Genomic DNA, 15,815 nt, shown 5'->3' with positions numbered 1-15,815 from the left:
CAATGGGCCGGGTGGCAACGGGCCGGGTGGCAACGGACCGGGTGGTAAAAGGCCGGGTGGCAACGCGGAACCCCATTTTGTATTGAGAGAAGCAACACAGTGCTGCTCAAGAAGACACATGTGGAAAGTGCAGCCAAAGATATAAAACAGACTGTTTCGCTGTGGCAAACAGCTTTATAATAATCACTAAAAATAAACAACATGTGACCTGTACTCATCAAGTAAAATACAGGTGTTGTATAATATTGTATACTGTCTGACAGGCAACTTCACGATCTCTTTGTAGCACATCTGTTTTAAAATCTAACTTTGGTATAATCTGTAAATCAGCGAAAATTTGGACTGCAGCTTTGATCCTTGTCTTTGGAAAGTTGAAAACATATAGATCTTTTTAAAATGAGCAATGATTTGATTAAAAGTATATCTTATACACCAGAATAGCATATATAAACAAAATAGAGTTCACCCTCCATTTCGAGACCACCATGAATATTTGTGGTGGTCTCGAGCCTAGGTCTCTAATTAGAGACTTTGTGAAAAGATTTAAGATTGTTATTTGGTTCTTAAAAAAGTCGTCTCGCACAGGAATGGTCTTACATTCGAGGGTGCACTATAACAAGTTTGTGGTCTTCAAGTTGTTTCAGCTTTCTGCTACTCTATAGGAATATAATATAAAAAATATATGCTCATGCTTCGATTCCATATAAAATATCTCCAATTAGAGAATCTGTCATTTATTATTCCCTGATACATGCATGAATAAATGATCTAATATTAAAATTGATTAAATAAAAATTACCGCCCTTGAACAATGCTTCAAATAACCTCTCAAAAAGCACCCTTTTCAACAGGTGAATTCAATCGTAAATACAATACAAGGTGCATATATAAACAGCAAAAATAAGAAAGGAATGATGTTTCGCCGAAGCTGACTTAATACTTGGTATTTAGTGACACAGTGTGCGATACCGCAACATATTGAGCAAAATCATCATTCCTAATAATTATTATTATCATTTTTTCCAAATTTAATTAAAATGGAAAAATTAATTGTTTATGGTCCACAAGTCTTTATTGTTTACATTATGTTCTATCATTTAATATATGTACAAAAAACATTTTTTTATTATTGGATAAAAATCAAATTTTTTAATGCTGCTGATTGACAGTCTAATCATTACAAGACTTAGGCTATATATATTAGTTGATCTTGTACATGTACCATAAACATTCGGATTAAAGAGAGGGGTCGGGCCGGCCCGTCCCCACCCCCTCCAAAGTTTTAAACAATATTTTTTAAATGGCGAAAAAAACTTAAATTAAAATAAAATTTAAGTCAGAGACTGCCATTTCCGGACCTCTAGAGGTTCTATTTAATAACAAATTTTCTGTGGGGCCCCTCTCTATTTCAAATTCCTGGATCCACCACTGCATTCCTAGCAAGATAATTGCAGTATGGAAGTTAATCTTAGAGGGTATAGAAAAGCCCAATTGCATATATTTTGAATAGTCATAAAATATATTGGTGAACAATTGATCACTATTTATTTACACTGGGTCATAATTGATGAATTAAAATTACATTAACTTGTGTATTACCCGTAGTTCTTTAGATGTAAACCCACCTCATACTATACATATAAAGTTGTTTTGTACCGTAATATCAGGGGTGGATTTAAAGGAGGGGGAGGCCCACTTTTGGGAATTTAGAAAAAGAAAAAAAAGAAAAAAAAAAAAGGAAAAGGAAAAGTTGATTGGCCAAAATGCCTCCGACGTTATTTTTGAGCATCTAAAAAAAAAAATTTTCGCAGGGGCATGCCCCTGGAGCCAGCTCCGCTTTCGGCCCCCTTTTGGATTCCCCTATCTCTGGACCCGCCCCTGAGTATTACTATAATTGGTTAAACTGAGAAGGTAATGTTGACTCAATGTTGCATGATGGAGGTATATGCACCTGAGGACCAATCTCTCGCAATGTGGACCGTTTAACTGTTGGCCATATTGCCCCACGGGTTTATGCCATTTCACCACGATGGGGATCCAACTTTGTTTTCAACAGCAGCAGGCTTATACTTGAGGATCTATGATAAATTAATCAAATATATTTCCTGGGCACCAATAAAAAACTGTGTTAAAGATGAAAAAAAAATAAAAATTAAAAAAAAAAAAGTTAATTTAAAAAAATGATATTTATTTAATGAGGTTCAAGAGCAGTATCAAGATGTCCGGTAATATTTTAGTACATAAAATTAATATTAATTGCATTTCTCTTAGTTTTGAACAAAATTGGTGTTTTTTTTTTGTATTTTTAAAAATTGCAAATTCTGTTAAACCTCTTGTAGTGGACGCTTAGTCTCCTCTGTAGCTACTATATAGTGGTTTTGTTCATAGTCTCTTGCTCTATTGTAAAGCAGCACACCTATAACAACTACTACTGTGCCCAATCCGCTTAACAAGGTGACTGGATTGTTGAAGACTATTACTGACAGCCATATAAGAAGCGCCCTTTTTGCTGTATTTGCAACACTAAGTAAAGAAATGGGGAAAAGAAGTTTTATAAAAATTATCATTACAGTAAAATAATTACAACAACATAATTACAACTACCATTATCACTATCATCAAAATCATCAGTGTCACCATCATCATTATCATTATTCATAGAATCTACCATTGATTATTGCGAGCATTGTCATTGCTGTAACAGCCATCAGTCATTCCTGCCACAATAATTGCAATCATTCTCTGCACCATCATAAACATCAATGTCACTGTCAATTATAAATAAGGTTTTGGTTTAATATGTCAAAGTTCAACATACCTGTGTGTAACCGGTGATATTCTACCCATGAGGGCATATGCCGTTATACTTTGTAAATGGAATACAAATCCATCCATTATCAATGCTACTATTAGAGTTGGATTGGGTCTACCATTCCTAAATGGGATTCCCTGTGAAAAAACATAAATTATCAGTGAGATAAACATTTGGAGTGAATGTATAACAGGTATTGACTAAAACATTTCACCACATTGATGACTATTTAATACTCCTTGTATGACTAATGAATATTCATCAATGAGGTCAACTTTTACATTATCAATATCAAGAGTAATGAATATTCATCAATGAGGTCAATTTTTACATTATTACTTTTTTACATTACAACTTTTACACTATCAATATCAAGACTAATGAGTATTCATCAATGAGGTCAACATTTACACTATCAATATCAAGACTAATGAATAATCATTAAGTATTCAATGAAGAGTATGTTGCTGGTCTATGACAAAAAGTGTGTATCTAAAGTTTGGTTAATGTCATAATAATTATGTAATATTAAATATTTTCCCAGAAAAAATATCAATAGTTTCTATAGACACATTTCAATGTCTACATTGGCCTGGCTGAAACACTGAGGGCGCACTATACTGGTTGGCAAAAGATTTGCCAAGTATAGAAAAAATGTATGGAAAATCAGGTTACTGGAACAGTGCAGTGCAGCGCTGCCAGATTTTCAGTCAGGCCAATGTAAAAATTGAAAGAGGTCTGATTAGGACATAAATCTGTTCACACGATCAAATTTTATGTGACAAATAAATGTGACATGAACGTACTTGGCTGTAATATGACATCATCATGCCCGTATATAGGCATATCACATTAAATTTGTCACATAAAATTTGATAGAGTGAACAGAGCTTTATGCACTAAAGATGTATTGTCTGCCAAAAAAAAAAAAAAAAAAAAAGAAAACGAAAAAAACTTGATGAATTGATCACAACCCTGAATTGTTCAATTAAAATGATCGAATACATTATTTAACCACCAAGTAGAAACAGAAATATATTTTTCACCAGTACACAGATATTTTAGTATAAAATATATAAAAAAAAAGGTATTATTTAATAGTCTGTTAATTGATGGGAGAATATTTTCATAATTCAGATTCATAATTGTTAATTTATGAATAAGTTAATCTTACTTATTAGGCAACACAAATATGGAATTGAAATTTTCATTTTTTAACTCATGACAGACAGCACATCTTTAAAATATCTATGCATCTTAATTAGACATACAGTAGATACTAAACAAAATGAGGAACAGCATTATAGGATAAATTAATTTTTTGTTTTTTATTTTCCTTTAACAAATAAGGTAATGATGTGGTATGTTCCAAAGATTAATTGAAATTTTCATTTTTTTTTAGCTTATGACAAACAGCACACCTTTAAAATATCTATGCACCTTAATTAGACATACAGTAGATACAAGAGTAAACCCAGTCTATTATTCATTAGCTAAAACACATAATTTACAAAATGAGGAACAGAATTAGGACAAATTAATGTTCCCAAGATTATATGAAACACGTTATTTACAATTAATTAACTGTGTATATTAGTTATCCTTTAAACCTTAATAGGAAACTAAATTTGAATTATCAGTATTAGCAAAATTATTTGAGAAAAACAATTTACATTGGCCTATAGACACAGGTTGCAAACATGTACAGTTGCGATTTGCAACCAGTCTAGACATAATACGTATCAATGTTAAATTTTTTTTTTGAAATGTAACAAAATTGAAAATTGTAGTTTACAGTGGTTTAACATTTATGTCAGATGAGAGAAGAAGAAAGGCACAGAAGAAAGAACATAATACAGACAAAATATAAAACTTGACTTTAGACCTGATATTATAATTATTGACTTTCTTCAAATGTCTAATTTGGACTTTGTCCCTGTCTAAAATGAATATGGCACAAATGTAAACATACAGTTACCATAATCATATTTAAATACACAGAGCCTAACTTTTAACATTATATCATACCAGACTTAATAAATATGTATACAGTAACATGATGTTATGTTGATATTTTCCCCATTTTCAATGTTAAAACAACATTTTTTAATGATTTGGAGATGGTCTCTGTCTGAGAAATGGCCAAAATCGTAAACTTTGAAGGCTGATTTCTCAAATATTTTAAACAGCTGTATGTTCAAACTCCTGTAACTTCAGAACAAAATGTCGGATTTAAATTATTCTTTTACCATTTTATAATTTTCATTTTACTGCTTAACCCTGTATTAATAACAAAAAAAAAATCTTTTTTTTTTTTGCTAGGAGTGATTGGTTTGGCTTGTCTTTGCCACAAATGTGAACTTACTAGAAAAAAATACCAGGATGGTATAAGGAGACAAACTGCTGCAGCACTGGTGTAGAACTGCAGTTCAGGTGGACTGTAAAAAAGAAACACTGGATTAGACTACTGCCCTCTATAGTTTCATTACTTGCTGCTAAAATGATTTAATGCTTTTCATAGACAGATAAATTTTACATTTGAATCATTTGAAAACAGTGACATAGTACATTTTCTGGATTTACAATTTAACAACAGTGTAGGAAGCATGAGTATATATCGTAAAAATACACATACAGGTAAATATGTCCTTTATGATAGCTTTGCTCCATGGAACCATAAGATCTCCTGGATTCGTAGTTTAGTTTCTAGAGCCCACAGATTGTGTACTCCTGATAAACTTCAAGCAGAGCTTAGTAACATTAGGAAGTTTAGGTCTTGGAATGGGTACCCTTTAAAAGTTGTTAATAATGTACTTAAGAAATTAAATGAACCTAAGTGTATACATAGGCCTACTGATGATAGCTTGATTAAGATTTGGGTTAGATTGCCTTATCTAGGAAAACCAGGTGAATTTATTTTACGTAGATGTTTAAATAAATTAAACACTTAATTAAAGAGGTAAAATTCATAACTTTATGGCAGTATAAAAATGTTTCTCATTTTATATCTACTAAAGATCAAACAAAAGAAGTATAGAAGTTCTGTTGTCTATCATTTTAAATGTCCAGGCTGTAATAGTGATTATATTGGTAAGACAGATAGGTGCTACATGATGTGATAGTGTTATATTTGATCATGTTAAAAACTGTGAGGTATTCCAATATGTTTTAGGCTTACAGGGTATACTTGAAAATGATAATGTCGTCTGTAATGTAAGTAATAAATTAGGTTTAATATTTTCCAGTACTAACATTATTGACGGCTCCCGAAACAGGTCTATCATATTGTTTAAAGAAGCGTTTGCTATACGTAGACTACACCTTTGCTTAACAATGGGCTCAGAGCTTCAAAGGAGCTTTCTTTGTTTTTGTAGGTAGCTTTGATCAGTAGAGTAAGAATGCTTTGATCTTTTGTTTAAATCACTGCTATGTCTCCTACTAGGTAATGTTTTGATTGGTTAACCACTTTTGGTACTAGTGCATATAAGCTTGCTAATATGGATAATTTTTTCATTTCTGATGACATAATTAATGTGGAAATATTGAATCCCAACACAATGGCTGCATTTTAATACTTGGAGTATGTATTATACTTTCCTAAAATGATTACGGTATTAAAATAAAGGAAATGTTTCTTTCCACTTTGTCATTTAGCACTGGTACCATGAGCTACACAGGTGGCAAATTTGTTTTACCATAAAATGCACGTCTGCACATGTGAAATCTCTTTATAATATTATATGCGAGGCTTGCCATCAAAACCAGTGTACAGTCGCTAAAATGTTAATCTGAGTAATTATCATAAGAATGTGGCAGTATTGTACACTTTAGTACAGAGAAGCTGTAATACTTTTATTACTCTTAACTTTAGCATTAGTAAATCAATTCCAGTAAATGGCCTATCATTTTAAAGCTTATAATGTGAAGAATACATATATTAAATATTTTTTAATTTATTAATATATTAAAACATCAATTTTCTTTCGGTCACTGATGCTAGTTCTGGCATGGCAAGCCTCATATTACTCTAGTCCTTCACTAATATATAATTTACAGTAACATTAACACTAACCTGTATTTATATCGGCAACCACTTAATAATTTCTTAGAAAATACATTTTGTAAACTGAAAAAAAGATAATGAAGTTTATTGTAAAAAATTATATAGCTATATGACTTCCCCCTCACCCCAACAAAAAAAAAAAAACAGGACAAGAAAAAGAAAAGGATGAAGAGGGATTAGAAAATGGAATTGATAGCGCAGCATGATATCTCTAAAAGTTGTAATTTTTCTACTTTTGATTTTATGTGACTATACCACACAACCCCAACTCTACCCCCACCCCGCCCTGAAATTGGTGCTTCACACGGTGCATGGTCCCTACACCAATTCTGTACCTGCCAACACTCAACAATGCTACCATTTGTATTGTAAGTTCAACAATGCCACTCAACTTATACTAAATCATAGTACTGTAATAACAAAACAATACAGTGGCAGATCCAAGAATTTGAAAAATGGTGGGGGCCCCAACCCCCCGGATCTTTTAAACATGAAGGGTTCTACCACCATGGCTGGGGCTGAGGTAAAGAAAATTTATGATTATGGCACCTTTAGATGGCCAGAAATGGCACACTCACACTCGAAATTTGAATAAAAATTATTTTTTTATTTCCATTTTTTTTGGGGGAGGGGGAGGGGGAGCTCTTGGCCAGCTGGCCCCACCCCCCTCCTTTGAATCCACCACTGCAATAACAAACAACAATAACATTTACTCACCAATCAACTAAATTTGTTAAAATTGCAGCACCAAAACCAACTGTAGTGAAACTTAACTCATAAGCACTCGTCAACGCTAGACCTCCCATGACTGGTAGCAGTGATAAGTTTACCCAGAATCCTGTAACCTCCCCTAGTATTGCACGAGCTATAAGAACAGTGAAGAGGGGTGCAGTACTCTTAATCGTCTCTGTGAAGGACACAGCTATATTCTTCAGTGCCACCAAACCTAAGACAACAGTTGCAAAACTGCAATAAGGACCAGAAAACAATTATTAGTTAGCTACTACAATAAAAAAAAAAAAAAAAAAAAAAAAAAAAAAAATTAATATTATATTTCTTTTAGGTTTGCATGGCGAGTATCAATAACAAAATAATGAAATCTACACCATGGTTGATTTTCTGAACGTTTCAGTGAGATTGTGCTGACCGTCATCAGGTCGAGAATGAGAAAATATAAATATTACTGTTATACTGTATCATTATATAAACAACATTACCAATATAAACACTGTAATATAAAAAAAAAGACAAATAAATTTTTATTCAGCCTTGACCCTGAGACTTTTTTTATATCTTGTTTCGCAAAGTTATTTATTAAAGATAGAGTACAGAAAAAAATAAAAATAATATTTCGTTAGCAAATGGTTTTGCCAAAAACATCTAGACAGAGGAGAAAATAAAAATAAAATGTTATTGTTGAATGTAAACAGTGTAGTAATGGTTAAATTTATATAAACATAAAGAAAAACTTTTATTTTTTCTGAAATTTCCATTTTTTCATGGCAGCGGGTGCACCAATTGGCCAAAAACAAAATTTTATTTTTTTATTCAAAATCATCATTATTGTCGGGTGGCATGTTAGCCAAAAGAAAGTCTCGCCCTATCAATAACATTTTACCATATTTATAGAGGGTGACCCTTCCAGTGTATCCTTGGAAGGGGCCCTCTTAACGTGATGCTTTTTAATCAGTGAAGTCTCTTTATGAGGTTTACAGAGTGGAGTTGTTTTTAGTCGCGAGAAAAAGACCTATCACAGGAATCGAACCCAGGACCGGGAATTAGAAGGCAAGCATCTTAACCACAAAGCTATTCAACTCCAATGTAATTTATCTTAATGAAAAGTGAACATTAATACATCATCTTTACCTTGACATATACCCATCTTAAATAAACATCCATATTCACCCTATCTATAACACTGATGTAAAGGACTGTGTATCCATAAAATTGCTATTTTTGTCAGTCTAAATTTTGGCTGTTTAAAACAACGCTTTCGGTTAGTTGAAGCCAAATTATTTTTGTGGGTTGTGAAGCCTCGACAGAAACAACTAGAAATCATCTAGTTCTACAGTAGTCTGTTGCTATCATGTCAGCATTTAGATAACATAAGACTTTGGAAATAATTAATTCAAATGTATTTTATGGACAAAACTATAGCAAAATCATGACGGGTAAAATACACCGAGAAAACACATGGCACATAGTGTAAGCACTAAGGCAACGTTCAGACTTGGAGATAAGCCCGGCTTGAACTAAGCCCGGCTTAACTTTGGCAGGCGTTCAGACTAGCGGCATTAGCCAGGCGCGAGAATTTTCATAATAATGAACCGTAACCAGCAAACGTTTTTCAAAACATTGCTCGTGAAACATACTTTCGTGGGCTATCCTTGGTGCTTACACACCGAATAAATCCGATCCAATCCATCACACTAAATATTTGCAGAATGCTGGTTTAAAGATGTTGACATTTCATCAATTTGGAAATGTTTTTAATATTTATTATGAAGTAGACCAAAGTTGAGATCTATTGTTAAGTGGTTAAAATTATACATCCTTGATTTGTTATTTTATTGTATATAATATTTACTTTTTTAGAAAAATCAATAATATGTTGTCACATATTTCACTAGTTGCTTCATGTATTTAAAAAAATATTTTACAAGTACAGTACAATAATTGTATATAAAAAAAAGAATGAGACAACTAAATCTATTTCAAGTAAAACATTTATTAACAAGAAACAGTAGAAGGCAACAGTATTTTTCTTGCCTCAGCTAATTAAAAAATCAATGTTCATATCTCTACAATTAATCGAATTGTTGCATTCAGGCAATATCATTATTAAATATTTGAAAATCTGGAAATATCATTATTAAGTATGCATTCAGACAATATTTTAATTGAACATGTGCATTCAGACAATATTATAACAAGGAACCAAGACTCGCATTTTTCTTAATGTGACAATAAAGTACAGCAATACTGTATCTATGTCTATGTTATTATTGAATATTTTCATTCAGACAATATTATTTAATACAGTGCACACAAAAATTCGAGACCCCTCTAATTTCGAGACCCCTTTAATTCGAGACCACTTTTTCAAAATACCAAATAACAATCTTTAAACTTTTAACACAAAGCAAACCCTCTATTTGAGATCCAACCCCAAATTTTCAGGTCACATAGGTGGTCTCGAATTGCAGGGCAAACTCTATTCGCATTCAGACAATATTACTGTATTATTATTGAATATTTGCATTCAGACATTATTACTGTATTATTGAAGTGCATTCAGACAAAATTACAATTATTAAATATTTGCATTCAGACAATATTACTATTTAATATTGGCAATTCAGACAATATTAAATAATACTGTATTGAATATTTGTTTGCAAACATTACTATTACAACCTATTTTGATCTTCCTAGGATCATATAGCATAGTGTGTGTCTTGATACTAATTATAATTAAAACAATAAATTGTTTAATATGTATTATCACACAGAACACATACAATATCATTAATAGATTCTTCATGTACCTGTATAGGTATCTGTGTACTGTTAGCATTATAAGCATGCTGGGTGTAGTTATGTACTGCAGGAATCCCTCAAACTAAAACAAAAATAATTTGATTTTTTTCAAAACATTATTATATTTCTTATTTATCAATGCTTACAGTAACTACATTTAAAAAAAAATGTTACTGTATTTTTGTATTTATTAATTAATGCATTATTCTAAATTGTTATAGTGCTATAATTAAAATAATTTTTTTTCTATTAATTTAATTTGTTTTTCAAATTTGTAGAGTATGAGGTTACAAATGTCTTTCATAAAGTCACTTACCATACACTCTTCCGATGTTTTTTTTAAATATTTTATTTAATTCGCATCCAACAGCAGTAACTTGCAAATTACAGGAGGGACAATGCTCTCTATATATATATTAATATACCCCATACATAGATTGTAGGCATCTGATTGGTTTAAGAAGCAGCAGAATGTTGTAATTTGTACTTGATTTAACTTAATTGATTTAAAATATTGTACTTATTTTTATCTTTATAATAAGGGGTTTTGATGTACAGCGCTTTGATCTTTTTGTGTAAAGGCGCTATGCTATATGAATGCTTTTTAATAATAAATAATAATAACAGAAAGTACTATTGTTCTTAACAAGTACTATTCCCCTGAAAAATAGTATTTTTTTACCTGTTGCATGGTGCGAACTCTAGGCCCCACCATTGCATTGATGGTAGAGGGGAGTGCGACCTCTACTACGAAAGAGATTGGCCCTTGACCACACCACAGATCAGCGAGTAGACGATAAACAATAATTATGGAGGCTGTTGGTTCGAGCTCCTAGATGAAGAAGGACTAGCCTAGGCCTATACTTCCTGACGAAGCAGATAGCAAAAGCACCAAAAGACAAATTAAATATGTCTTGTCAATAGTTGACAAATATTGCAAGAGGATGGTTTGAAAATGAGGAAATGATAAGAGCTAGAAACACTCTCTGATTGCCTAGGCCCTAGTTAGTAGGCCTCTAGGCTAGGCTAGTAAGTAAGTACTTTTTTACACCTCGTAGAATATATGTATGAGGTATACAAAACAAATATTGACTGCTCTGGAATGGTGAAATCTATTTCCCCTCGGTGATGCGGAAACCGTAGCCTACGTGTATCTTCCATCGGGCCACAATTTCCACATTACCTCTGGGCAATAGATTTCACCATTCCCCTCATGAGCAGTCAATATTAGTATAACATATACATCAAGTCTTTTTTTGAGGCTAGAGAGTGGAGTTATTTTTCAAGCATGTTATTGTTAACCACTATACTCCACTCCACTCCAACATGTTAAGGTGTTACCTAGTGGTATCCCTCCTACTGTAATACCCACTGGGCTCATGGACTTCACATTTTGTGCTAAAGGAATGTCTGATAAATAATCTGAAATTAACTGCTAGGATTTGGAGAGGTAGGCAGGTCAGGATGTGTTTACTGGCTACAGCAAATTACATCCAATATACTATCAATCTACTATTGTACATAACATGCTTCTGTTCTTTCAACACACTGTGAACTAGATCTACTATACATAAAACAAGAAACTTCATAATAATTCATAATATCCAAAGAAAATCTCAAAATAAAACATACCACTACAGTATTTACTAATTAATCAAAACAACTACATGTATTTACTTAATCTACATACAAAATTAAAAAATTAAAATGAAACTAATAATAACTACTTACTACAATTAAAATTTCAAAATAAGTAATCCTTTTATAATAAAAAAAAAAAACTTGAATATATCAGAAGACGTTGCATATTGTTTAAAAAATTACATTTTCCAATTTTGTAAGGAATTCTGCTACTGTAAATGTTTGATGGTTTAAAAGGTTGTGATTGTCAGCTAGGTTGTGTTGGTATACCAGGTTCTGTTGGTACACTAGGTGGTAGTGTTGGTACACTAGGTTAAATTGGTAAAGCTACATTGTGTTGGTATGGCAGGTTTTGTTGGTACACTAGGTGGTAGTGTTGGTACACTAGGTAACATTGGTAAGCTAGTTTGAGTTGGTACAGTAGGACAGGTTGTGTAGGTACACTAGGTGGTAGTATTGGTACACTAGGTTACAATGGTAAAGCTAGGTTGTGTTGGTATGACAGGTTGTGTTTGTTTTGTGTTTTGGGTTGTCTTGACGTACTGCTCTTCATTGTTGTACTAGAATTCATTGGTACCATAGGTTACATTTGCAAACTAAGTTATGTTAGTACAGTAGGCTTTATTGGTGTTCTAGGCTGTGTTGGTACACTATGTTGTGTACAGTAGATGTGCTAGGTTTTACTGACCCACTAGATTGTGTTGACGAGCCACTTTGTGTTGGTACCACAGGTTGTGTTGGTGTACTAGGGTGTGTTGGCACGCTAGGTTGTGTTAATAAGCTACATAGTATTGGTACAGGTTGAGTTGGTATATTAGGTTGTGTCGGTGCACAAGTTTGTGAAGTTGAATTGTGATTGTTAGCATCGTGCAAACTAATGTTTCCATGACAAACACAAGGAACATGATGCTGTCTTTGCGGCTGCATGACAACCTGTAAGATCTGCATCATTTGCTGGTGTTGTCTCTCCATTATCCTTTCATGCCACTCCATATTCCTCTGTTGCATCAGTGTTTGGTGCCTCATTAGGCACTCTTCAAAAGCTTTGTCTCGCTCCTCCAACTTTGCAAGCATTGAATCCAATACTATCTCAAGCCTGCTTTTTCTTGTCTTTTTTGCTGGAAATGGTACTTCTTCATCATCATCATCATCATATTCTAAAAGACAAAAGAAGTCAAATTGTTGTCTAAACAATGACAGAAAAAGAGAGGCAAAACCTTGATACTGGCTTTCCCAAGAAGTTGATCCCAGTCTTATTAATATAGATACTGATACTACTGTTTATTTTATCTTCCTATGCACAGCTTAAAGGAGGGGTAGGCATAAATTTTTTTATTTAATATAGGCCATGGGCTAGAGGGGGGTCACCGTGCACCCCCCTCCCACAGTTAAACTTCCTGGGTATCATTTTGTTCCTACGGGCATATACAACGAAAAAATTGATGTTAACAAGAAAAATATAGGGATGCATTGTATGTACTCGCGTCAATTTTAATGGTCGTTAGTGTTTTATGGTCAATACTTTTTTTGGAGGGGTAACATTTATACCCATAACCTGTGAATTATAAATTTCATCAATGTTATTTTGGTAGCAATGTGTAGCATATATGTTTCTTAATCATATGCAGTTTAAATAAAATTAATCTGACAATTATTAATGTCACTAGAGGTCAAAAGGTCATCGACCTTTTTCTAAAATGCAAATTTTTTTCATAAAATATCAATAAACTTCAGTGTCAGATGTCTAATTTTGGATGTATTTGATACAAATTGTGTTTTTCTTGTAGTTATTAACATATGGAATACAAAAATTGAGGTTAACAAGAAAAAAATTAAAATGCATTATGTACTATTGTCAATGTCTATGATCCAAGAAATTTGTAATCAACAACAGTTTTTGGGGTAGGGGATAACATTTATGCTCATAACTCTTGATTTAGTCAATGGATTTGTATGATGTTGGTATCAACATTTAGCCTATAGATTGGTCAGTCATTCAAATTGAAAAAAATTTTGAAACAGGCAGAAATTGACGTAGCTAGAGGTTAAAAGTTCATTGACCTCCACAGAAAAGTTGTAAATTTATTCCCAATTCACTCACCAACGTTTACAAATCTACAGTTGTGAGTAGATTTGATAAAAATTAGTATTTTCTATTATAAATAAGCATATGGAATATAAAACAATGATATTATCAAGAAAAATGTATAAATTGATTAAATGTACTACTGTCATTGTGTTATAATCTTAGAATTTGTAATCAACAACAGTTTTTGGGGTAGGGGATAGTATTAAATGCTCATAACTCTTGATTTACTCAATGGATTTGTATAATGTTGGTATCAACATTTAGCCTATAGATATTTTTCTTGTTAACATCAATTTTTTTGTTCTATATGCCCGTAGGAACAAAATGATACCAAGGAAGTTTAACTGTGTGGGTGCACAGTGAACCCCCCCTCTAGCCCATGGCCTAATACCGAGGGCCGCAAATACACTTGGATTTTCCAGTGTGCTTCAAAAACCTTACATGGACTGCTTTTATAACACTCTAAGCAGTGTTCTAATATTACTTTTAACAGATGGTCAGTGTCAGGCCATAAAAACACAAGGGGTTTTCCAGCCAAAGATGGTTATAGTGACCATCAGGCTGCACTTTGCCCACCTGTGCCTTAAATAGTCAATGTACAAGAAGTGATGCTGTGGGTTTGTTACAGTTTGTGGTTCTTGAATCATTTTGACGATGATGGACGGAGATGTGTATAGCAGTAGGTATGTAGAAGGTGATCTTTTCTGGAAAGGGAAGAAAAAAGTTTAAAAGTAAATAACTTAAGTGTAGTTAAATATGATATTCCAAAAAGGATGAGTTAGTTCTCAAGAGAGGAGTATTTTGGTGTGAATCACACGAAGGATAACCCACTAAGGGCGAAGACTTGTTTCCAGTGGGTCCTTCCAGTGGTGAATTGGGCAGTACACCGGGAGACAATCCCCTACTCTTTAACATGCACATGGGCCATAAATGCACACGGGACCAACGGCTTAAACATCTCATCCAAAGGGACGGTGCGCTATCGTAGCCTGCATTTCAGCCCTCCAGCTGAAACATGAGGAGAGGCAGCGGATGGGAATTGAACCGAGGACCTAAAGATCTCCACATTTAAGAGCACACACTTATTTATTTATTTATTAAAAATTTGTCACGACATATATAAATACATACTGTATGTTAGACACTCGTATGTAGATTGCTTTCATTGTTGTAATCAAGAAAAAGATAAAGTAGAGTTTGGTACAACAAATGAAGGTATTATTACCTGTAAATGGTGAATATCTTTGAGAAATGTCCCCTTGTTTTCTGGTTTATTAGTGAGTATCCCAGTAGGATAAAGGTCAACTGACATGAGGAAATTTAATAACTTCATCAGGATTCAAACTAAGATCTCCAAAGAACAGTAGATTACCATATTCCTCTTTAGCCCCTGTCCAGACTATCAAATTCTATTATGAAAAAAAATGTTGTATGCCTATATACGGTCATGATGTGCATATGTGGCAAAGACAAGCCAAACCAGTCACTCGTCGCAAATCGTGTTTCAGAGAAAATGGCCAAAACATGCTGGAATGTCAAATTCTTTAAAATCTATTTTATTGCACTAAACTAACCTTTACATATCTATACATCGTTCTATGCTGTTATTTTCCCCATTTTTAATGTTAAAACAACACTTTTTAAGGATTTAATGATCGTTTCTACATGAG

At 33.1% G+C, this 15,815-nt stretch overlaps 2 protein-coding genes across 2 annotated transcripts in view; both read right to left on the bottom strand.

Moving 5' to 3' along the window:
- Positions 1–697: 697 nt before the first annotated feature.
- The window catches only part of LOC117109406 (solute carrier family 35 member E2A-like), a 31,108-nt gene continuing 15,990 nt past the window's right edge, over positions 698–15,815 (bottom strand). Inside the window, exons 4-8 of the mRNA XM_033251756.1 lie at positions 7,593–7,841; positions 6,885–6,938; positions 5,178–5,250; positions 2,819–2,949; positions 698–2,523 (exon numbers count right to left, since the gene is read on the bottom strand). Coding sequence (XP_033107647.1) covers positions 2,325–2,523; positions 2,819–2,949; positions 5,178–5,250; positions 6,885–6,938; positions 7,593–7,841 — 706 coding nt within the window. The 3' untranslated portion in view covers positions 698–2,324. The remainder of the gene's footprint in view (positions 2,524–2,818; positions 2,950–5,177; positions 5,251–6,884; positions 6,939–7,592; positions 7,842–15,815) is intronic.
- The window catches only part of LOC117109407, a 9,488-nt gene continuing 4,253 nt past the window's right edge, over positions 10,581–15,815 (bottom strand). Inside the window, exon 4 of the mRNA XM_033251757.1 lies at positions 10,581–13,213. Within this exon, the coding sequence (XP_033107648.1) occupies positions 12,678–13,213 (536 nt within the window). The 3' untranslated portion in view covers positions 10,581–12,677. The remainder of the gene's footprint in view (positions 13,214–15,815) is intronic.

The sequence above is a fragment of the Anneissia japonica genome, unplaced genomic scaffold (genome assembly GCF_011630105.1).
Source record: "Anneissia japonica isolate Jap-2015-1 unplaced genomic scaffold, ASM1163010v1 scaffold287719_len1884721_cov185, whole genome shotgun sequence".
NCBI classification, from domain to species: Eukaryota; Metazoa; Echinodermata; class Crinoidea; order Comatulida; family Comatulidae; genus Anneissia; species Anneissia japonica.
This window is presented reverse-complemented; position numbering and strand designations above follow the sequence as displayed.